The following is a 24,663-nucleotide window of genomic DNA, read 5'->3' as shown; positions in this document are numbered from 1 at the left end:
TNCTCTTTTCCAACAAGAATAGGCAATAACCCGAAAACAAAGTAAATACAGGTAAAATTCGTGGGAAAATTTCGGGCAAACCTATTAGACTGTATCAGTGTATTGCAGAGAATTCCGTCCCTTAACTAAAACGTGTATACATGTACAACGTTACTTTTTACAGCTCCAGATCGACGATGTCTGATTTGATATAATAATGAAATTCATATTATCATATTGCAAAAAGGATACTGATAAGATACTAGACTAACGGGTACATAGTTCCTGGTGACCGCCAATCGTTGTCTAATATAACTAGATCTGGCGAAAGTTTTAATGAAAATTATACAATTTGATTTGATTCGCAGATCATCGTGTTAACTTTTAATTGTGGCTAATCATAGGCAAGATCGCAAAATGTTTTTTTTTTATTTTTTACTCGCGTATTGCTATGCTTAACTTGAACCCTTGTTAGGAATATAACTTACTTTCATTGTCAGTCGAATCTCTGGTGCTAGATTGATTGTGATATTGATCTTGTGTTGTCGTTGGGCGACCGTCAGTGGTTTCAATCCATGGAGGTAAATTCACACCATGTGGTGTCGATGTTTTATATCTTGGACGTGAAGATGTACTTGGTAATGTTGAAATTCCTAGTCGTGTTGTTGATTCTTGTGACTTTGTTAATATCGTACTTTTGTATTGCGAAGCTACAAGATAAGTTGTTTTTGATCGAGTCGACGATCTGAATAACGCTGTTGACGACAGTGGTGGTGTCGATCTATAAGGCGTTGTTGATAAAATTGTCGTTAAGACAGGGCGTGATTGTGAGGTATATGCGGACGTAGTAGGACGTGTCGAAGTCGAAGAAGACCTAGTCGTAGTGGGAATCGACTGTGCTGCGTAACACCTCACCAATACCTTCGATCCTGAAAGAACCCATAAAAATGACTAATTTGGGTCGGAATAGTTTTTAGGGGCAAAACCATGTTTATATGACATTTTGGAGACCTACGCCATACTTTTAAAAGCGTGAAGGCAGCCATGATTAAGTATAAACCAATCGGGTCGTATAGGGTACGCTGGACTGAAGAGACTAAACAAATTATTTTAGATGTCTAAATCGATCTTGGGTAAGGGAAATAGACTCGAAGCGCTTCAGATCATTAAATATATTTCAAAATATAGAAAAAGTAATTCCACTAAAAGTAAGTTTCATGACGTCACTAATTGCAAAATGTGTCTGTAGGCCCTTCGCGATTAGTGACGTCATCAAACCAGCAAGTTCTAGTGGAATTATAGGAACCACAGACGTCTGACTGAAAACTGGAATAGTGTAAATTGATACTATCAGTGTCCCCGATACACATTACAAATTTAGAAACCTTCTTTACAATTCCTTTAAACAATGCATTTTGTAATGATTATTCAAAGGTTAACTTACGAGCTGCTTCAATTTTTAAACTATAATCAAAGCCATCTGTAGCTGACGATACATGCTTGGTTAATCCTAATGTTATCTCATCATTAGCACGAATATTGTAATAGAATCTGATCACGTTCAAGTTGGAATTACAGTTCAGATAACGCGTCGACGTCTTGTGTGATATAGTCAAACTATATTGACATCCCTTAATGTAACTAGCACTGAAGTACATTCCAACTCGCTCTCCTGGTAAAGGTCGAATCGTACAGTGACAATCTATTCCTATTGGATCATCATCTCTTTTCAAACGGTACAGATGAACTACCGCCTCTGTTTCAGTATCATTTCTACACATGTTTACTGAAATAAACCACAATGTTATCAAAGTGGAGGCTAATGTACCATGTTGTATCATCCCTGCTGCTGTAAGCAACCGCAGACTGACAACTCCTACTACCCTCCTACTACGGTCGGTTGAGAGAATTGGCGTCTCTTAGCGCGAATCTCTAAAAGGTAATAAAAATCAAGATGTCACATCTAGTGCTTCCGAGACGGCTATTTCCGCCTTATTCCTGCACACTTACATACAGACTGTGATGGTGTCCACCAATACATGAAAATCACCAGCAAGGTCACCAATTTGACAGCCGATTTCGTCATCTTTCTTGATCACATACTCTATATGTACTACCAATTCTTAGTAAGAAGAACTCCGTATTACTCGTCCTAGTTCTTTTCCCTTTTATTTATATATTTTTATAGATATGACATTCACCTATTATGACTATTGTGAATGGTTTTAAATACATTCAGCACAATAGATTCCCTATTCCCACAACATAATGCATGTAAAAAAGCATACAAAATAAGTTGCTTCATTTTCAACACAATTGTTATACAATGCAAGACTTTAGCCAAATCATAAACAAAACTGAATTGTAAATTAGAAAAAGTCTGAACCGAATCGACAATAATGGTAGTTGTTATGCGACTACGTTTTGAAAAACAATCTTCACAATGTCAAGGTGTTATGAAGTAAATATCTTGGCACTTTCTGTAACACTCAATATTGTACATGCAGCGCCGCCAATTGATTCGATTATATTTAAACGAATACAACCAATCGAAGCCCTCGACAGAGTCGCTTAGCAATCTGGATACTTGTGTTTCTGGCTCTTATTCCAATCCAATCAAGTAGCTGCATTTGCAATCATCCGTAATACAAGAAAAATGTCTTATGGTGTCAAGGTATTGGACAGGAATCGTACTTCCTTGACATTGTGAAGATGTTTTTAAACCAGAGAATATCTATCAATCGCATGTAGGTATATATTTCGTTTTAAACAACAACAACAATGCAAGTATTTGAGCTAAATAAGAATTTATAGTTAGGCGTCAGAGTGTCTTATAGAGCCCTTGCACTATTCATAAGTATAGTATACAAAACAATTCAATAACCTATTTATTCAATTCATTTTGTTTTGAAGAATAGGCGCTCATTTTCAATGCCTTGTTTGAACCAATCAAACTTTACTTCCTTGTGTTCACGTATTACCAAGTGGCTTTTCTACGGGTGGGTGACGGCTTTGCCTCCCTCCCAAATCCTCCCGAACCCTCAGGCCCACTCCCAATTTCAAAATTGTGAAAGCATAGCCTGTGGCCCACCTGGACAATTTTGTGGCCCCTGCTCAACTATTTTTTTTTTAAACTGCTATTTCCCTTTAGCTAACTGCAAAGGAAAATTTACACTCGGGTTTTCCCTAATGTTTTCTTTTCGATTCGTTTTTTGCTGTGCGTGACCTCACCATATTACATTACACGCACGATTTGCCATCAGAAACCAACTTGGCTCAAAGCCAAACCATTCATTCAAAATAAATACGAGTAAATTGTAAAGATATGTTTTGCAAAAAATTAGATGTTTTTTATATGAGATGAATCGAGTATCGCGTGCCTTGACAGCAACTACAGCTGATGAAGCCATTGTGTCTCATACAATCGCCAATAAAAGAGGTACCCTTTGACCAAAATACGCGATGGAAATAAAAACCTGTATTTTAAACAAATCATAATTCGTATGTAAAAAAACAATGACAATCAATTTGCTTTTGATATTTATTATAAAGGTGAAAGTATAAAATTTAAGCAAATAATTTATCAGTATTTTTCTATCTGGTATTCTACTAACTACAAGCCAATTCTTAACAATCCACAACAGTGTGTACATGTGTACTTCATAAATAATAGGTATATATTGATTGTACAAATCACAGGCTTTACTACTATTATAAAAGAAATGGGATATATCTATTACTCAATCTTTATATTCACTATAAGCTATTTCAAACTATATAATAACCATATTGCATTATATTATGTTTGTAAAATAATATTAAAGAACATTTACTGAATAACTATCTGCGGATTTAACTTCAATGTTAATACTTCAGTAATATATATTCAGATAATATATATTCAGATAATATATAAGATAATATATATTCAGATAATATATATTCAGATAATATATTTAACGATAGTTTAGATTAGTTTAGATATATCAATGCAAAACCGCATCATATAAAATGTAGATTCTAAAAAAAAAACACGAAATCAGAAATTAAAAAACCTTTTAAATAAGTGATTTTCGACTATATGAACGGGATTGTTTTCTTTCATGTCGTACTGCAATTTATTTAAAATCGATATTCAAATTCAGATAAAGTTCGAAAAAAAATCGAATAAGCAACAAAAAATAACAAACAAAGACAGAATGAAGAAATTGTGTCCAAGAATAAATAATAAAAAATGGTAACAAATTGACATTTTTAGGTTATTAGGTAGCCATTAACCCTAAAATAAGACTTTAGTCGGAGAAACCACGTTTATACATTCTAAGCAAGTAAAATATTAATCATTAATTGTCTTAATTCAAGTTTGTGATTTTGTGAGATACATTTGTAGCAATGTTACTTGCATAGTTTTATAACAAAGTAAATCATTTAGTTAATATGAATCAAAATTAGTTCACCAAAACTTAAATTGGTTATAACAATAATCTAAATTTGGTTAAAACAACATAAGTGAATTTGGTTAAAACAACATAAGTGAATTTGGTTATAACAATAAACTAAATTTGGTTTTAACAGTAAAATGAAATTCGTTATAACAATAGACTTAGTTTGGTTAAAATAACATAACTGAATTTGGTTAAAACAACATAACTGAATTTGGTTATAACAATAAACTAAATTTGGTTTTAACAATAAACTAAATTTGGTTTTAACAATAAAATGAATTTCGTTATAACAATAGACTTAGTTTGGTTAAAACAACATAAGTGAATTTGGTTAAAACAACATAACTGAATTTGGTTAAAGCAACGTAACTGAATTTGGTTAAAGCAACGTAATTGAATTTGGGTAAAGCAACGTAACTGAATTTGGTTATAACAACATACATGTAACTGAATTTGGTTATGATAACTATCTGAATTTAGTTATAACAACGTATCTTGATCATTGTTAGGAATATCGTTAGAAGTACCCTTTGAATCAGATTTTGGCCGCTTTGGCTTTTTATTAATAACTGCATATATGGGAGCATTGTCATTATTTGATGGTGAATTCAAGCTGTCGACAGATCTCATATTCTCAGTAACCTCCATTTCAACATGACCATTTAAAATTTCTGGATTCTGATTGGTGATATTATCATCACGTGAATTTAAATCCTCAAAGTCATCAGAACTCACGTAAAGTTCATTATCTATAATTTCCATTTGAATTGGACTGTGGTCAAGGTCATCAGAACTCACATAAAGGTCATTCTCTGTTATCACCATTTCACCTAAACTATTTGAAATTTCTGGATTCTGATTGGTGATATTATCATCACGTGATTTTAAATCCGCAAAGTCATCAGAACTCACATATAGTTCATTATCTATAATTTCCATTTGAATTGGACCGTGGTCAGTCATTTGGCTACTGGCAGTTTGCTCTGCACGAAGGTTTTGTTCATTTTCAATGTTAACACCGTCTTGGGACGAGTTATTACCGTTGTTTATATATGCGTAATCACTATCTACTCCTCTAGCCGTGGGTCTATTATAATCTTTTTTATCGTCATTTTGCTTCCTCTTGCGTCTTACAATGCTGAAATGCAAGAAACCATTAACAACACTCAACCAGAACACCTTACTTTACCATTTATACCTCAAATTATAGATAAAAATACAGTCACAAGTAGTTTTTGTTTCGAAGAGGTTGGTAGCATGAGTTAGATACTGTAATTATTTTTATCGAGAGCCGACAAATTTAAAGTTGACACACCTGAAGGATGTTTCACCCACAATTATTACTCTGAGTTCAAATGAGTTCATGGAATGCCTTATTCCAGTTCTGTTATTACTTGGATTTGTGGTGGAACTAATCAAACGAGGTCATTACTACCTTAAGTGATGTTTAATCTGTCAAATGACTCAAATGTGGCATTTCAATGCCAAAAAGGCTTTCTTACAACACTAACCTATAACTTGTAATTATAGATTCGAAAACTGTATTAAATGGTACCGGATTAATATAAACTTCGGCTTGTTTCTGAAACCATTGCTTATATATATATATATATATGTAACGTATAATTTGTAATCTATGAATAAATATTGTTTAAAAAAAAGCTTCCTTACCGATTTCGTTCAAACTGTAGACGTCAGAGTCGGTATAATAAGATCAGTTTGATATTATATTTCTACGATTCTGATTTACCTTGCAATCCATTGCAATATGCCCTAAATTTTGCACAAACGGAGAACCAATGAGCTATGTATCTATTCCAGAGCTTTCTTTACTTATATGTACATGTTTCAATAGAACAGAAATAAATAAACGTTGTACGTACCAGACAACTATAACAATGATCAATATGACCAGTATTAGAACACCTCCGACCACACCACCTATTACACCAATATCTGAGGATAGAACATACATATATCATCAATATCGGGGTAATAACGATTTATACATTGATATCGTGACTATTATATTTCAATCTTAGCGATCATATATAGGCGACCTCAAAATTACGACTTAAGGCCTATGCGTCCGTGTTGTTATGTTATGCGCATGACATTATCATGATACTACTTTTCGAAGGTTCATCAGCTACTGTAGACAGTTTTGTTTACTTTAACAGCCAATCACAAGATCACTCAATGAGCGTGTTTTCCAAAGCAATTTCATTATTACCAAGAGCTTCGTGTTCGTCTTCGCGTTTCATCTCATCATTGCTTTTCCTCGAGTCTTTGGTGTTTGGCGTTGATTCAACTGGTGATACTGGCGTTATTGAGGCGTTAGTACTTTGTGCGTTTGTCGATACGGATGAGGACCTATCTGTTGTTCGATCTGGTTTTGAGTTTAGTGAAGATGTTGTTAGGTTTGTTGGTATGACAGAGATTGTGGTGTTATTGGTTGTTTCCATCGAAAATGGTGTTGAAGTTTTGTTTGCTGTGGTTGATGGTGATTCAGAGGTTGACATGGTTGAATTTGGCGGAAAACATGATAATCTGATCAATGGACCTCCGACAGCTGCAAAAGGAAATATTGATATATATAGGAAAATTCAGTGTAAATAGTATGAAATTCTTAAGTCAAATTTATTACTTTTGTTTAGATAATTAAGACAAGATTTATAAAATATTTATAATTCACACACTTATACAAATTCCTAGCCCTCAATATCTTTCTGTAACCTTTGTATCCTTTTGCCTGACATTAGATCAGCTGTGCAGTTATTGTAAGCTAATCGGAAGCCTAAATTTAAAAACCATGCGATGTTTGCACAGTCGACACATATCGTCATCTCATATTGAACATTATAAACCACTGATATTTTACAAATTCCCCAGGACACATCTCAGGTACCCCTATCTACAATCCCCGTTGAAGTACTCATTGATTTGTATCGTATACTAACAAATACAAGGTATACCTATATTAAGTCCAATAAATACACCCAATGTCCCAGCGAGATCAAATATATGCACATTTGTTCTTGTTTTATATTTCCTAGAAATATTTGAGATAATGAAGTTGATTTGTTATACTGGATTTAAGCAATGTTTTGAGTAGGTTTCGATACATAATTCATGCCATTGAGAGTTATAGGATTCTTGCAAAGTTAACCAAAAGTTATTTATTTTTATCCAAAATTTGCGTATTACAGGGAAATGGTTTACCTTCAGTTACATGAATTAAGCTTACACTTTATGTACTGATATCAAAATATCGGAAATATTTATTTTATGACAAAAGAAATTTCTTTTACACCACGAACAAACTGTAGCAAAATATGCTGACAATTGAATAATACACGAAATGTCTTACTTACCAGTTACATTAGACGTTATGTTTACTTCAAATTCTGTATCATTCCGATAAGTAGACATTGGCTCCAAATATAATTTTATTTCATCTGTTTTATTTATATCATGAAAAATTGTACTGTTGTTAAAACAACTAGCTTTAGATTCTGTTTTATTATATGGAATAACAAGACTATATTTACAACCAGAAAACTTTATAACTTCAAATGTAATTCTTGATTTAAAAGATCCTTTTATTTTATCTGTATGTTGAAAGTTTACACTACAGTTACAACCATTGTCAACAGTTCCTTTTATAAGATTCAATGTTACGCTTAGTGATACTGTTGATGCATTGGTACACATATTAACTGAAAGTATAAAGAAATTACATGATTAGATGAGTTAATTAGAAAAAGCAAATGTGAAAGTGTTGTTTCTAACTGTCTATTGTAGTAAGTCAATAATAATTCATTTTCTTTTCTGTTTTCTGTTTTCAAAAGTAAAAGTTCATAAGCTGCTTCAAATGTTTCGCCAAAATGTTGTTAGATTTCGGGTTTCGTTGTGTGGTTCGGATCTTTAGTACATGGTTTATTTATGCAAGTGATTCAATAGGAATATATCTATAAAATCAAAGGAAGATTGTCGCCTAGATATTTGCTTCAACATTTGATAGAATTCAATTTCAGTTTCAGGATCACTTTTCCATAATGAGTTTTCCACAACTGAAAAACGACTATTAAATAAGACCGTCGACAACCTAAGATTTAATATGTAAACTCTTACCTGCATTTGTCTGAATAATAATATTACCAAAGGTAAACAGTAGCAAAATATTACACCACATTTTGTTGTCTAAAAAGTGTTAAAACCACTTTACTTCGTATCCACTGTAATAAGGCATCCGAAAATCTTGATCGATTTCTCTTAATTCATAGTGCACATTCTTTACAAGTCTTAGAATCCCATCACCTTAGAAAATCTGCTATTTCCTCTTGGGTTTTTGCAGATACCTGCAAGCAAACTCCCTCAGTTTGAACTCGATGGATACATCACTGTATCTACAAATAATGAATGTGGTACGATGCACAATAATAAATAAATCACTAAAATATGTCCTCCACATATGACAGGATAATGGCAATAGATGACATGGCAAAGGCAAAATAGACATTAACCAGTCAAATGAAACGTTATGACTTTTCATGCCAAAATATCTCAGATTAACTGTATTGATATATAATCGTTTGATATTTTGCATGATTTTTGTATGGAGAAGTCAGTCTATATAATTCATACAAAGTTGTTGATATACTTCCCGGTTTAGATAAAGAAAAGACTAGGCAACATACAAACATATAGAAATTTTTAACCTCATACAATAAAGACACGCTGACTTCAAATTTACCTTAACCACATATCAATGGTTCAATTTAATTGGTATCGAAAGTCAAAGTGACCCCTTTTGTGACCCTTGAGTCGCGGTGGCTCATTGAGTTACACGCTTGCTTGCTAACCTGAAGGTTCAAACCCGATATAGGTCGAGAATACCCTCGGATATTTCAACCCGGTTTCCCCCTGTCAGTGATGCAGATAAGAGGGCGTGACATGGACAAAGCGTCTAGTCGTTCGGATGGGACAATAAACCGTGCAAGGCTGCGCATGTTTATGACCCCTCGACAGTTGGAAATAAAAAAGTGCAGGCTAATGCCGCTGTCCTGTCAAAATGTATCTCATTGCATCCTGCATGGCGTTGTCCGTCTTCATTAGCTCACATGGAGCAGAAAAGTAGGACGTAGAACTCCATTTATTTCATTTCCTTTTTGCGATCCAATATTTCCTATGATTGGTCAAAATTACAATTTTTCATTACGATCTGCTAATCAAATCAAATTGTACATTTTTTCGTGAGGAACTAATTCTTTGACAAGATCTCTCTGAAGTTAACGACTGGAACCTTTTTATGAAATGTGAATTAAAATTGAACTTGTTTAGCAAAAACTTAAATTTGGTGTGATAAATTAGTAATCACATTTTTCAATCTAAATTAAACCCTGCTGCACTCGATTGGTCGGAGCTGCGTTATGCACTGGTGTGCAAAATACCAACCAAGATTGGCTGCATTCTAAGAGTAAGGAAATGGTATATACATCATCTTATTGCATGGCGCTTTACTGAACAGTTAGTACAGTTTATGTACTGTTTAATTTTGACTCCAATCCATTATTGGTTCGCTAATTTGGAGGAATTTTCAGCATAACAAAAGCCAAATAAGGTATAATTTTTCGTAGGCTTACTCTTCTAGACACCTGATACCACTTTTCATTATGAACTACTTACTCACTTATGACTGATATACATCCTCGTGTGAAAAGTTCATTAGCCTTTACCAATATTTCGTCAAAATTTTGTTACGGGTTTCGTTTTGCTGTTCGGATCGTTAGTACGTGGTTATCTATATAAAGATGAACCTTTAATGAGTCAATCAAGACATTTCCGGATATTCTGCAATTCCCCTGTATACCCCTACACGAGTTTCTCAGACTAAGTCTATACTTAATTAACTTGGAGCAGTGTGTTAAAAATTTTAATACATTTATAGAAAATGAAATAAGCATAGGCATGTATGACAATGAAGCATTAAGTTAAATGTTACTATTGCTGATATATTATAAATTATTTTCTATTCACTATTGCATATTCATCACCTTGAGGGCCAATAACAAACCTACGGTCACTATTGGACTCAATTGATGAATTTGAGTCGCCACCATCTTTAAACATCGTATTCGTAGGTTTACGGTCCTTTTTGACAACAGCGTATTCAGTATCTGGTTTCTGATTGGTGTCATCTTCATCACGTGATATCGAGTCCATGATGTCATCTGAACTAACGTAAAGATCGTTCTGTATGATTTCCATTTTCTCTGCAACATGGACATTTTGTTTGGTATTGTCAGTCAGCTGCGGCGATAAGGAGTTGTTATTAGAGTGCACCCCATTGTTAACAGTAGCAGCATCTTCCTGAAACGAGTTATTGCCCTGGTCTTGTCGAACAATGTCAACATTAGTATAACTGTGATCCATTTCTCGATTCAAAGGTCTGTCATAATTCTTTCTTCCTGTCTTCTTCTTACGCCACATACTAAAATTAAACGATGAATAAAGATTGGTGGATTAAATATAATCTCCTTTCTCGGTTTGGTATCTGTTCTAATATGGTTTAATTGCAGTAGATAGTATACTTCTGAGAAGAAAAATTTGAATAACAATCCCTAATACAACAAATCGAGAACACTATCAGAGCTTCTAGTTTCAAATAAAATTTGAACATGGGTTAGACCTTCAAATTTGGAGTCAACACGATGGTTTGACCTTCCGAGTTTGAAATGGAGTAAGACACAAGTTAAACCTTCCGATTTTCAAATGGAATTAAGGCACTTGTAAGATTTTCCAACTTTGAATGGATTCTATACACTGGTTATACCTCGTTATTTCAAATGCATATTAGGCACTGGTAAGACCTTCCAATTTTCCCAGCAGTGTAGGTCTAGGTTGGGGGAATTCCTTCTTGCTTAATAATACCCCATATTCATTTCAGTATGAGTAAATAACAATATGTAGGAAAGGCAAGGGGTAAAGGATGTTTTAATTCATTGGAAAGCAAATTATAGCTAGGAATTCAGTAAAATGTTATATATACCAGACTAAGATTATAATAACCACTATCACCAGTAATACAACTCCTCCTACAGCACCACCTATTATACTTATATCTGGAATAAACAGTATTGCAACATGAATATATAGAAAAGAAAAGATAAAAAGCATCAACTCTTACGATAACGACATTGATGGGGTTAACAGTGACTATTTGACGTTTTGTTTCTAATACTCCATTTTTAATGGTATATCGTCAGATGCTGACCTTATAAACCACATGATGACGATAATGATGTGTCATGTTATGTTTCACCGTATTATTTATCATAGGACCATTTATACATAATAAACCTTGGTTGACTCGTCATTATCTGTATCAGTAAGATACTCGTAATGGCGAGTCAACTAGTGCCCATCATGTAATAATAATAATAATCATATTTTGGTTATCGATATACCCAATACTGATGGTAAGATATTATAATAATTGTAACCATCAGGCCTGTAGTCACAGTCAGGCTTGTTAAGAGGGGCAAGTAATATATCCGGACAGGCAACGGTGTATGATGTTTACCTGTGGTAATGGATATGGTCGGTAATCAGAATTTTTGGGGGTTGGGGAGGAGGGTAATCCATTTTTTCGACAAAGCTCCCTCCCGCTCCTCCATCCTGTAGCTGGTTACCATGCACAGGCTAATGTCGACATGGTTTGTAATTATGGTTCTCACCTAAATATTTATGACTTTGTTTCGACGCACCAAATTTTTCAGTGGAGTCCATGGTTGTTGAGATCACCCCCACTGTTGGTTGTTGTGTATCAGTTGTTTCAGTTGTATTTGTAGTGCTGTTCGGTTGAAAACATTCAAGTCTTATGAAGGGACCACCGACGGCTAGAAATATATTTTATAATCATCATCTTGCAATAGTTTTTCTTTGTATTAGAAAAGCGTTCTCACAATACAAACAGATGTAGATGCTCGTTATTTTTTCTATTTCTGTGGGGTTGACGCAACACAATCTCGAGTGTCTATGATCTATGTTGTGTACAATAATCAGTAACATAAAAATAAGTTAACACAGTTGAATTTAAAAACCAGTCTTATTAGAATTAGACCAAACTTTCGTTCTGTTTTTATTAACTTTTATTCACTTAAGTTAGGTCTAACGCCAGCCCTCTTGAATGTTCGTCAAATAAACTTTTAGACCTACCTAGATGACATTTTGGTGACGCTGTGATTATTGGGTCAAAAGGTCAATTTGGCGAACGTTCAAGAGGGCTGTCGTTAGATCCTTACAGAAAAGGGTTATATTAGAAATATGGTATAAAAATTTGGTATAATTTTAATTAAACTGATATCAAAATATAGCCCTTTTTGATTGTGAGTAAATTTTGATATTTTTGATAGTTCTTTCTTTCAATTCTCCACTTACATGAATTTATAACTATTCTCGATACCAGTTCAACTACTAGTGAATGCGAAAATACAAACCAGAATGCTGATGCAATGGAAACAAATACTTACTAGTTACAGTAGATGTTATTTTCACTTCAAATGTTGTATCATTCTTATAGGAAGTAGCTGGCTCCAAATATAGTTTAATTTCATCTGTTTTATATATAGTATGTTCAAAAGGGCAAGTATGAGAGCACATAAACTTAAGACTGCTGTTATTATATAAAACATCAAGACTATATTTACAACCAGAAAACTTTACAACTTCAAATATAATTCTTGATTTAACAGATTCAGGTGTATCTGAATAATGTAGTTTAACAGTACAGTAACAACCATTATCATCAGTTCCTTTTATAAGATTCAATGTTACGCTTAGTGATACTGTTGATGCATTGGTACACATATTAACTGAAAAATAATGATGGAAATAATTTTGTTTTTAAAATCAAGTCAAGTCAAAAGAGAATGACAAGAAACTAATAAGGTGTAGGTTTTCTTAAAATATGGAATTATGTTATATTTTTCTGTATGTGGAAAGGACAAACCAAGAGATTATTAATTAATCTAATTAACTTAATAAAATGTCTTCACATTCCCTTTCTTATTATATATTAGATATTATACTATTATTACGATTAGACTACACAATCCTTTGGTACTAATAACAGTGGAATTGCCACTAGGAAAGTTACTGATTGAATAAAGTCACCTGGTAATCACCAACAAACACAGTAATTTATTCAATAATACAATAATAAAACATGTTAATTGAATAGCATAGTCAAATAATTTTACCAGGTGTTCAAGCGGAAGTTATTCATTACATCCTTTTCAATCGACAGTCGTTCATGATGAATTTCTTCGACATCATAAACGAATTAAGATGATATTTAAATTATAAGAATTCAGGATAATATTTTACATCAATAAGGGTAGATATTTTCTATATATCGGCTCCATCAATAATTCTTACCTGCTGTTGATTGGTGAATCTGTCCATGAAGAACAAACAAAAGCAAAATATTGAACCACATTTCTTTCTTTTCAAACATCTTTATAATGGTGAAACATCACATCCACGATTACTTATTAATAGTTATTAGCTGTACTTTTTGCTGATTTTAACAGGTCACACTGTTCTTGAATGTAAAAACACCCGTACGGAAAGGAAAACTCAGTACTCAATTCGCATTGAGAGAACGTACTTATCAAAATCTTACATGGTATCTTGCGCCATAATATTGTGGACACTAGACTGTACTGTACTCTACTTTAAAATTATGCTTTAATAATAAGAAGTATTCATATTACATGTTCAAACAAAAGACTAGTTTAAAACTTCCTTGTTTATGAATAGAACATCTTCAAATCATCCGACGTTTTATAAATACTTAGGCAAACATACACCCATACATAATGATTGAATTCACTTATCCGTGAAGAGATCATTTAAAAGTAAATTCCTCCACAGTAGGAAAAATTTCCCTCATTGCACAATACATGGCATTGTCCGTTTTCATTAGCCCATAAACTACAGAAAAGAATGACATGACACTCCATTAATTTCATTTTAATATTAATTTGCTCACTAGTGTCCGTAATACTTTTATAAAGGAGTCGCACTTTAATATGTACATGATGCCCATTCAAAATTACAATAATTGGATCATGTGTATTTGTCCACTATTTGTGTCTAAAATGAACTATTTGACAGGTACAGACTGTGTTAGATTTGAATGCACTATAATATAATAAAGATTCATAATATATCAAATTACATGATCTCTTTAAACATGTTGTTATCAAGATCTTAAATTTTAAACACGATTGAAATAAAATTTCATTATTTGTATAGAGTAAAAAAATTCAATATTTGATTCATATATACGTACAAGTAAAGCAAACCAACCTTATCAAAGGGAAGAAGGTTTGATCGACCAACTTGACGAAAAGAAGTCATAAAAAAAAGATTGCAGACAGTTTTCCTTGAAGCCAGGTGCTTGGTAATTACGTTTACGTATTATAATAATTCGTCACCTTCCATCATGTCGAACCTACCAAGCTAACGAAAACATAAACCTCTTGTTTTGCACCGAAAATGACATTGTCGGTTCATTGCGCAGGCTTAGCAGAATTTTTAACTCGCCCCATATGTATTACAACACTGGTTTCATCTTTCATAGTTTTATTTAAGTTAGTAAATATAATATACTAATATAAGCGATCTGATTAATCTAAGAATAAAGATATTTTATTTTCGGTCAAATTAAAGACGAGAAAACGATATAAAGAAGCAAATTAATATTGGTTGGAAATTTACTGATTAACAGATTAAAAAAGGGGGGTAATTTCTTAATGCAGATATAAAATAAAATATTATTAAAACTGCCGAATGAATATCTATGAATTCCATTCTTTAACTGATAACATCATTGCTAGATCAAATATTTATGCGACTTAATTAAATAAAAAAAAAATCGAAGCGTAAAGACAGGCCTGTACCCTAATTGTTGTAGGTCCAAAGTGAACACTACTTATGCCTTTGGGTTAACTATGGCTTAGTTTTAACTAATGCCCGTGGACTATACTTCCTGTATAAGTACTTCCTGTGGTAGTGGTTATCTGCCCTTGTAAGAAAATGCCTACATGTGCTTACTTTCAAATCAGATTGAAACGCTGTTATTATGATACTGTAAAGGCAATTAATCTAACGAAAAGCAGACACTCACACAAGAGATCGGTTAAATACAGGTAGAACATAGTGGTGGGAATACTTTAAATATCACTTGACTACCTATATGATAACAAAATATGTTACAGACACTTTTTGCTTTTAACTCGACATCAGATGGCTATAAGGTATTATTAATGTTTGACAATTGTAAATCTGTATATTGAGATTCTGGTTGGTTTTGTGTTGAAGTTGAACTGTAGATTTCAGATGCAGTCTGTTTCTTTCTATTCTGCATTACACTGTAAGAACAAATATTTTATAGTTACATTTAGATTTTAAATAGCATATGAAATTACTGTGCTTAAGTTGTATGAAAATTTTATAAATGAAATGAAATGAATGGAGTTTTACGTCCTACTTTTTTGCACCATGCAGGCTAATGAAGACGGATTTGTTTGTAGTTTTATAACATACCGACTTTACTAATTTCAGAAATAGGGACCAAAACGAGAACTTGATCCAATACCCAATACATACGATATTCTATGTATATCATTTAAATAATAGACTTACCATATTATTATAAAGATTAAAACACCTACTACCACTCCACCAATAACACCACCTATTACTCCACCAATAATTCCAGCAGTAACCACACCACCATCATCATCTTCTACAACATAATGATCACAATGATGAGGTTAATAGAGAATAATTGTTATGGTGATGATAATTCTTGATGGGGATAAAGGTAAACGTGATGTTGTTGATAAGGGTCTTGTAGATATGGATAATGGTGAATATGATGTTGCTGATTAAAAAGGTAATGGTGAACATGATTGTGTTGTTGTAGATAAGGATAATGGTGAACATGATGTAGATAAGGATAATGGTGAATATTAGATTGTAGATAAAGATAATGGTAAGCATGACCTTGTCGAACAGGATACTGGTGAACATGATCTTGTTGATAAGGATACTGATGAACATGATCTTGTTGATTAGGAGTGGTGAACATGATGTTCTTGATTAGGATAATGGTGAACATGCTGTTGTTGATTAAGATGAAGGTGAACAATATATATTGTAGATAATGATAATGTTGAACAAGATAAGGATAAAAATCATCTAGATCTTGTTGATTAGAATAATGGTGAAAATGATCTTGTTGATGAGGATAATGGTGAATATTATATTGTTGATTAGGATTGTTAACATGATGTTGTTGAGGAGGATAACGATACGAGTATCAAGAACAGAAGAACTGAAACCAGATTTCCCTAACCTTGTCTAGTTGATGAATTTATCATGTCCTCTGTTGAACTGGTAGATGACAATGGAACAGAAGTTGAAATTATTTCTCTGGAAGATGCTGTGTATGGTAATATAGTTGTGGTTGTAGTATCTAGATTGTTGTCTGGTAAAAAGCATTCCAATCTTAGTAAAGGACCTCCAACAGCTGGAATATGTTCGTAATATATATATAGCGTTATCAACTATTAAATCGTGTTAAGCTCAATATGTTGTGAGACAGAAAAACAGTTTAAAATGAATCATTATTACAACTGATAAATCTGTGTGGTTTTATCACTACTCGCTTCCTTTTTCATCTTAACAAAATGATAATTAAAAAACTCAAGCGACTATCGTTATTGAGAATGAAAGAGAACATGATGTTGATTTAAAGGATACTTGGGAACATGATTTTATATGTTACATGAATACAATTGGGATTTCTCGAGCATAATTACTCAACTAGTCGAAAGATATGAAAATTTGAAATAAAACTAATCTCAGAGTACTGGGTAATAACAATATACTTATATAGAGTTTCATCCCGTTGTTGTACGATGCAATACTTTTACACTCCAGCATTAGTTGTATAAATACACATAGTTTACTGTGCTTTTGTTTTGTGCAATTCTTTAAATTCTATACTGTCCCATTTGATTTATTCTATTTTTTTACTATTTCAAGATTTTCCTTATACTTATATGAAGAGAAGGTAGAGTTGTTCTAATGACTAATATCACATGTCCATAATTAATTCATAATTAGCTAAATTAGAAGAGAATATTACCACCAGAATTCCAATGAGCGACCGCATTAGATGTATAAATGCATATGTAGTTTACTGTGCTTTTGATTTGTACAATTCTTTAAATTTAGGACTATCCCGTTTGATTTATTATATTTTTTTAACTATTTCAAGAAAAGTTCTTTCAAATTGGATTGCAGAGGAAAAAATAATTATTCATTCTTACCAGTTACATTAGACGTTATTTTCAACTCAAATTCTGTATCATTCTGATAAGAAGTAGCTGGCTTCAAATATAGTTTAATTTCTTCTGTTTTATTTATGATATGGTCAAAAGGGTCAGTATGAGAACAACTTAAACTAAGACTATTGTTATGATATGAAATAACAAGTCTATATTTACAACCAGAAAACTTTATAACTTCAAATAGAATTCTTGGTTTAACAGATCCAATAGTATCTGTATTATGTAATTTGACAGTACAGTAACAACCACTATCATCAGTTCCTTTTATAAGATTCAGTGTAACGTCTGTTGATACTGTTGAACTGTTTGTACAAAAATAAACTGAAAAATAATGATGGAAACAATTCATTTATATAATTGTTGAATTTTGAATATTGAGTATAAAGGGAATGACAAGAATCAAATAAGGCATGGGTTTCCTAAAAATAAAGATTGTAACAGATTCATAACGTTATAGTTTTCTGTATGTTGAAAGACCAATCAAGAATTTTTTATTGAGTGCAGATTATTCATTTGCACAATTCACTTTTTCATTTGTCACAAAGTCTTATGTTCTTGGAATATTTTCCACTATTAAATGTCTTCACATTGTAAGCACAACAATATAACTAAAATAACTACTAGATTCAGTAAGTTTTTTGATCTGAATAGAATTAGTCCGACGAGTAAGGCTTTTCAGGTATATACTCATGATATGTTAGTTAATTAGGGTACAGTTATTTTTATCAGCGCCATTGCCATCAATAAGTCTTACCTGCAGTTGATTGGTGAATCAGTCCATGAAGAACAAACCAAAATAAAATATTGAACCACATTTCTTTCTTTACAAACATTTTCATAATAAGAAACATCACATCCACGATTACTTATTTATTGATTATAGCTGTAGCCGACTCCTGGTCTTTATTTCAAAGTTCACTATTAAAAACAACTCAATATTCAATTGTCACATGGAATCCTGTCATGGTATATTTTCCACAATAATTGATCACACTGGACTACTATATCGATGTACCTACTTTGCATAGACTATAGCAAGTATAATAAAATAGAAAACTCAAAATTGAAATCACTGAGTTTGAACAAATCATTTAATACCAAACCAAAATGTTTCAGCGGATGGATGACTCCAAGTGTATGCAGTATATGTTATATCATATTATATGTTTTTAAACACTAGTTGTAAACTTCCCGGTTTATGAATAGAAAATCTTCAAATCAGTCGACCCTATACTATCACTGACACATGCATTAGCCGACATTTGAGAAAATTACCCCAGAAGAGATCATTTCTCACGAGTATTTAGGGATTGGGTCATAGCCCTTCCCTCGGGCCTGTGAAAGATCTCATTTTAAAGTGAAAATAAAGCCCCCCAAATGCTCAAAATTCATCTCAGGCCATCTTCAATTCGTTTGCTTCCAGTCCCCCGGCCTCGCCTTGGAGATAGACACACCTCATTTTGCAACCCCTATCTATAGCCTCTGTCACTCAATCCCTTTTTGTCTATGTACAACTCCGACGAAAGATGGCCTGGAACTGTTGCATAAACTCCTTGTAATCGACCAAGTCTACAGTGGCTAATGAATCTGATAGGTAGTAAATCAACATCCGTTCGTGATTTGAGGCAACATTAATTTCTTCAGATTTTATTTCTTTGATCGAGAAAATGACAAATTTCAAATATAAAAACTTGTGGAGGTTGCCATCTTGTTTCTGTTGTAAACATGGTGAATGAAGACTTGTAGATCTAAATAGACTAAATGTAGCTATCTCACTTGATGAACGTGAACGGGTCGTAACATAAATTTCCCCTATAGGTCCCAGACTATATCGAAGGTAGAGGAAGTCTGAGCGTCAGAGACTAGGTTAACTACAATGTGTCATGTCTTAATACTATATAATATTTCATTTGATTTTTCTTCAGAACATGATCACATGAGACAAATCATGATAACCCGAAATATTTACACACGATCGAAATAGATTATATATATAGAGTATACAATAAGAGACATTTTGTTACACAGACACACGCCAGGCTTTCTTATAAACACTTCCATTTATCCCAAGAAACGAGGTTGGCCCGGCTTTGCCATCATAAAATTCTTAAATGCCTGCTGCAGCCAAAATTAAAAAGAATTAGTAAACCTTTATCAGATTCAGCAAACATTTTAGCATCAATTAAATGTGATTAATGCTACCGATGTCACAGATCTGTTTCATACTGATTATAAATTGTGGTGTGATTAAAGTAGGTATCACTTCACTTCATACAATAACAAGTTATGATGATTTGTTGAGATGAGTTAGATGAGTCTGTAGATTGTTTTAAATAAGACACTCGTTGTTTATTAAAATCAGGACTTTGCCTTACTCTACACAACATAAAATATCAAATTTTCACAAAGAACATTATAGTATTCTACTACATTCTTATCTCTAAGAACAGGAGAGTTAACATTATCTCCCTTTTCAACTGACTAAATTCAGACCGCAATAACTCAATACAGAACAGAGTCCACGAGTTTGATGATTTTATCAGGTAACATCCCATTTTGCTTTGAACTTGTTGTTAATGTTATGACAATTGTAAATCTGTATATTGAGATTCTGGTTGGTTTTGTGTTGAAGTTGAACTGTAGATTTCAGATGTAGATTTTTTCTTTCTGTATTTCACAATACTGTAAGAATAAAATTTTTGTTGTTACGTCTATAATAATGGTATGTAAATTCAGAAATAAGGAAATATAAAAAAAACTAGACGTTCTTGATTTGTGTCAACATTAATTAAAAAATAATTCAGTGATAATTACGATTTCTATAGATTTTATTTCTTTGTTCGAGAAAAAGACGAATTCAATCCGCGGATGAAAATATCAAATATAAAAACTTGTAGGGGTTTTTGTTGTAAACATGGTGATTTAAGACTTGCAGATCTAAATAGACTAAATGTAGCTATCTCACTTGATGAACTAAATTTGTCTATAAGTCCAAGACTATAATATCCTTGTCGAAGATAGAAGAAGTCTGAGCGTCAGAGACTACGTTAACTACAATGTCTTTATACAATATAATATTTCATTTGATTTTTCTTCAGATCATGAACATGAATAAATTAGACAAGGCACACGCCAGGCTTTATATAAACACTTTCATTTTCCCCTAAGAAATGAGGTTGGCCCGGCTTTGCAATCATAAATGTATTAAATGCCTGCTGCTGTTTGCTCCCTCCCAATATAATTGAAATTAGATTACATTAAATCAATGTAGTATGGCAGGCTTTTTGGGTTTCGATTTCCTACGATTCCTTATTTTGTCAAGAAATAACAAGCTTTGAATAGTTAAAAATACTACATATGGGACCAGCCTTTGGTATAAAACTTTTTAGATTACAATGTAGACTAAAATATCAGAAAACAAAAGGGAATCAAATTTGTAAGCTAATTTTAATTAGACTGTTTGTCCATCTGACAATGGTAATATTCTGTGGTTCATATTCAGTACCTCCACCTAATAATTCTTAGAAACGTCACTGATCCGAGTAAAACTAGAACGACCAAAATCAAAACGAATTAGTAAACTTTAATCAGATTCAGCCAACATTTTTAGCATCAATTAAACGTGATTAATGCTACCGATGTCACAGATCTGTTTCATACTGATTATAAATTGTGGTGTGATTAAATTGGGTATCACTTCACTTCATACAATAACAAGTTATGATTATTTGTGAAGTTGAGTTGGTTTATTTCACTAACATAAGTTTGATGGTTATGAGTCACTTTTTGCTTTGAACTCCACATCAGATAGTGATAAGGTATTGTCAATATTATGACAATTGTAAATCTGTATTTTGAAATACTATAATCTTACCTTTTTTAATCTAATCCAAACATTTAGCAAAATACCCTTATATATATTCAAGCAGTAAACAAGCAAATCCCCAAGAAATGAGGTTGACCCGGCTATGCCATCAAATTTTTAAAAATGAACAGCTCATGTAAAAACCTATAATCGGGATACGATGGTCAGAGATCAGTTAAATATGGGTAATACATTTTGGAGGGTTTAAATTAAATATCACTATATGATAACAAAATATTATTTATTTACAATACTCATTTAAATAAGGTTGAAGATTATGACATTCTGTCAATTTTGCTAAGAACTCAACATCATATATATTGATAAGGTATTGTTATGACAATTGTAAATCTGTATATTGAGATTCTGGTTGGTTTTGTGTTGAAGTTGAACTGTAGATTTCAGATGTAGATTTTTTCTTTCTGTTCTTCACAATACTGTAAGAATAAATATTTTATTGTTACGTCTACAGTTTAAAATAATAATCAATTATTTGACGAAAAGACATATGAAATTAATGTGTTTATGTAGATTATTGGCACCCAAATTAAGGAAAAAATGGCATCGCTTTACTAATTTCAGAAATAAGAAACATAACAAAGTCTTTTACTCGAAAGACATACGGTATTTCGTCTTTGCCATTCAAAATGTAAGATGTATAACATACTCAAAGACTTACCGTTTTATAATAAAGATTGAAACACCTACTATCACTCCACCAATAACCACACCGATTACTCCACCAATAATTCCATCATTACCACTATCATTATCATCACAATCTAAAATATAATGATATAATTATGATGCTTGATGAAACGTTATTTAGGATGTACATTGAGGTTATTATTGTTAAATTGCTGTTGATGAGGTTAAGCGTGAGAAATTGTAATGGTAAGGATACCGATGGACATGAGCATGCTGATGAGAATAGAGGTGAACATGATGTTATTGATAAGGATAATGGAGAACATGATGCTATTGCTGAGGATGATAGTGAACATGATGTTGTAGAAGAGAAAACTGGTAGACATGATGCCGTTGATAAAAATAATGGTGATCATGATTTTTTTGATGAGGATAATGGTGACCATGATTTCTTTGATAAGAATAATGGTGAACATGATTTCTTTGATGAGGATAATGGTGAACATGATTTCTTTGGTGATGATAATGGTGAACATGATTTCTTAGATGGGGATAATGGTGAACATGATTTCTTAGATGGGGATAATGGTGAACATGATTTCTTTGATGAGGATAATGGTGAACATGATGTTGTTGATGAACATAATTGTGAACATGATGTTGTTGATGAACATAATTGTGAACATGAAGCTGCATTAATCAGGTTGCTGTTGATTAGGTATTGTGATGAACGCAATACTAATTCTAACACAAACATAGACTTTATCAGACTTACCTTCTTTTGTTAATGCATTCGAAGAATTATCTTCTGTTAATCCAGTTGTTGACAGTGGAATGGTAGTTTGAATTGAAGTTTCTTCGCTGTAAGACACTGTAGATGGGATTGAGGTTGGGGTAGTTTTCTCACTAGATGGAATTATATCGGAAGTTGAATTAGCTTTTGTTGTGGTGGTTCGCTCACTAGATGTTTGTGTATTGGTAGTAGAATAGGTATTGGCGTTTGGTGTAAAACAAGTCAATCTGAGTAAAGGACCTAAAGTGGCTAAACAAGATTTATACTCTGTTATCATGATTTAGTTTAATGCGGTTATAGTATTATTATTACCATTATAGAAATTAAACCTTCTAATAGGTCATAATGACAGTTGAAAATTCTGAGCTTGCTTTCTCGGAGAATGATTCAACTATGTATTAAAGAATCACACTTAACCAACATCACTGTATTGAGCACAATTTCACTGTGTTGAGCACCTAAATTCTGTCATCATTACTTCTTTTCGAATCGTAAATACTAAAATTAAACCAATGCAATACAGTTCTTCCCGTTAATCAAAGCGTGGGGCTAATGAAACGAGGAAATGGCGAAAAAAAATAACAATGATAATTATTTATAAAAAATATTTACAATAATTCATGCAGAATATGTTTACTCACGACACACCATATTTACAGACGTTAAAAATTAATAATCTTACTAGTAAAATAAGATATTATGTTGACTTCAAACTTTGCTGTATCATTCTTTGAGCAATGAAAGCTCAGCCCTAATAATTTAAATACCTACTAGTAACAGTAGACGTTATTTTCACTTCAAATTCTGTATCATTCTGATAGGAAGTAGCAAGCTCCAAATATAGTTTAATTTCATCTGTTTTATTAATGTTAAAGAATATATAAGTGTTGTTGTTAGAACAACTAAAACTAGGACTATTGTTATTATATGAAACATCAAGTATGTATCTACAACCAGAAAACTTTATAACTTCAAATATAATTCTTGATTTAACAGATTCAGGTGTATCTATATTATATAGTTTAATACTACAGTAACAACCACTATCATCAGTTCCTTTTATAAGATTCAATGTAACGTATGTTGATACTGTTGAACTGTCTGTACACATATTAACTGGAAATATAAAAACAAAAGATATAGTTCGGCCTCCAAATCACAAAATCAATGGAACTATGATGTATTTTTTTATCAGAAGTTTTTTGCTGTAAGTTTCTATAACTTTACTTTAGAATGCGATATTGTCATATCAAACAGCACAATTATATTCTTAATTCTAAACAATGTCTATTGTAGTTTAAATATATCTTACCTGCCGTAGTCCAGTGAATACCTAGACTAAACATAAACAAGATACGAGACATCATTGTCATTCCTATTATTTATACTTCGACTAAGGTGTGAGGTTCAATGCAACTGTTCACTTCGCTATCTCTATATAATAACTATCGAAGACAAGACCAATATTTAGTAAAAGCCTAAGTGAAGTTTTATTAAACTAAA

The 24,663-nt window shown here is 32.5% G+C and overlaps 6 protein-coding genes across 6 annotated transcripts in view; all 6 read right to left on the bottom strand.

The window, feature by feature from the left end:
- LOTGIDRAFT_169914 (hypothetical protein) overlaps nt 1-2,065 on the bottom strand; it is a gene marked incomplete at both ends in the record, with an annotated part of 3,009 nt that extends 944 nt beyond the window's left edge. The window contains 4 exons of the mRNA XM_009068535.1: nt 252-300; nt 468-908; nt 1,424-1,765; nt 1,990-2,065. Coding sequence (XP_009066783.1) covers nt 252-300; nt 468-908; nt 1,424-1,765; nt 1,990-2,065 — 908 coding nt within the window. The remainder of the gene's footprint in view (nt 1-251; nt 301-467; nt 909-1,423; nt 1,766-1,989) is intronic.
- Nucleotides 2,066-4,464: 2,399 nt separating this feature from the next.
- On the bottom strand, nt 4,465-4,889 carry LOTGIDRAFT_134464 (hypothetical protein; the record flags this gene model as incomplete). Its single annotated transcript, XM_009068534.1, has 2 exons — nt 4,465-4,652; nt 4,742-4,889. Coding segments are annotated over 2 exons (336 nt in total), but the record flags the coding sequence as incomplete, so codon positions are not given.
- Nucleotides 4,890-4,904: 15 nt separating this feature from the next.
- On the bottom strand, nt 4,905-8,619 carry LOTGIDRAFT_169913 (hypothetical protein; the record flags this gene model as incomplete). Its single annotated transcript, XM_009068533.1, has 5 exons — nt 4,905-5,562; nt 6,308-6,380; nt 6,658-6,996; nt 7,799-8,143; nt 8,559-8,619. The coding sequence occupies 5 exons, from the start codon at nt 8,617-8,619 to the stop codon at nt 4,905-4,907; spliced, it is 1,476 nt and encodes a 491-aa protein (XP_009066781.1).
- Nucleotides 8,620-10,448: 1,829 nt separating this feature from the next.
- Nucleotides 10,449-13,944, bottom strand: LOTGIDRAFT_169912 (hypothetical protein; the record flags this gene model as incomplete). Its single annotated transcript, XM_009068532.1, has 5 exons — nt 10,449-10,917; nt 11,476-11,548; nt 12,164-12,325; nt 12,959-13,300; nt 13,866-13,944. 5 exons carry the CDS (start codon nt 13,942-13,944, stop codon nt 10,449-10,451), a joined length of 1,125 nt encoding a protein of 374 aa, XP_009066780.1.
- Nucleotides 13,945-15,744: 1,800 nt separating this feature from the next.
- LOTGIDRAFT_169911 (hypothetical protein) lies at nt 15,745-18,669 on the bottom strand (the record flags this gene model as incomplete). The annotated part of the gene is made up of 5 exons (XM_009068531.1): nt 15,745-15,865; nt 16,140-16,242; nt 16,855-17,028; nt 17,834-18,175; nt 18,609-18,669. The coding sequence occupies 5 exons, from the start codon at nt 18,667-18,669 to the stop codon at nt 15,745-15,747; spliced, it is 801 nt and encodes a 266-aa protein (XP_009066779.1).
- A 3,384-nt stretch (nt 18,670-22,053) lies between these two features.
- Nucleotides 22,054-24,533, bottom strand: LOTGIDRAFT_169910 (hypothetical protein; the record flags this gene model as incomplete). Its single annotated transcript, XM_009068530.1, has 5 exons — nt 22,054-22,156; nt 22,399-22,501; nt 23,143-23,427; nt 23,932-24,276; nt 24,473-24,533. 5 exons carry the CDS (start codon nt 24,531-24,533, stop codon nt 22,054-22,056), a joined length of 897 nt encoding a protein of 298 aa, XP_009066778.1.
- Nucleotides 24,534-24,663: the final 130 nt, after the last annotated feature.

Source organism: Lottia gigantea, assembly GCF_000327385.1.
Source record: "Lottia gigantea unplaced genomic scaffold LOTGIsca_90, whole genome shotgun sequence".
In the NCBI taxonomy this organism is placed as follows: Eukaryota; Metazoa; Mollusca; class Gastropoda; family Lottiidae; genus Lottia; species Lottia gigantea.
Note: the sequence above shows the minus strand (reverse complement) of the source record. Positions and strands in the feature narration are given on the sequence as shown.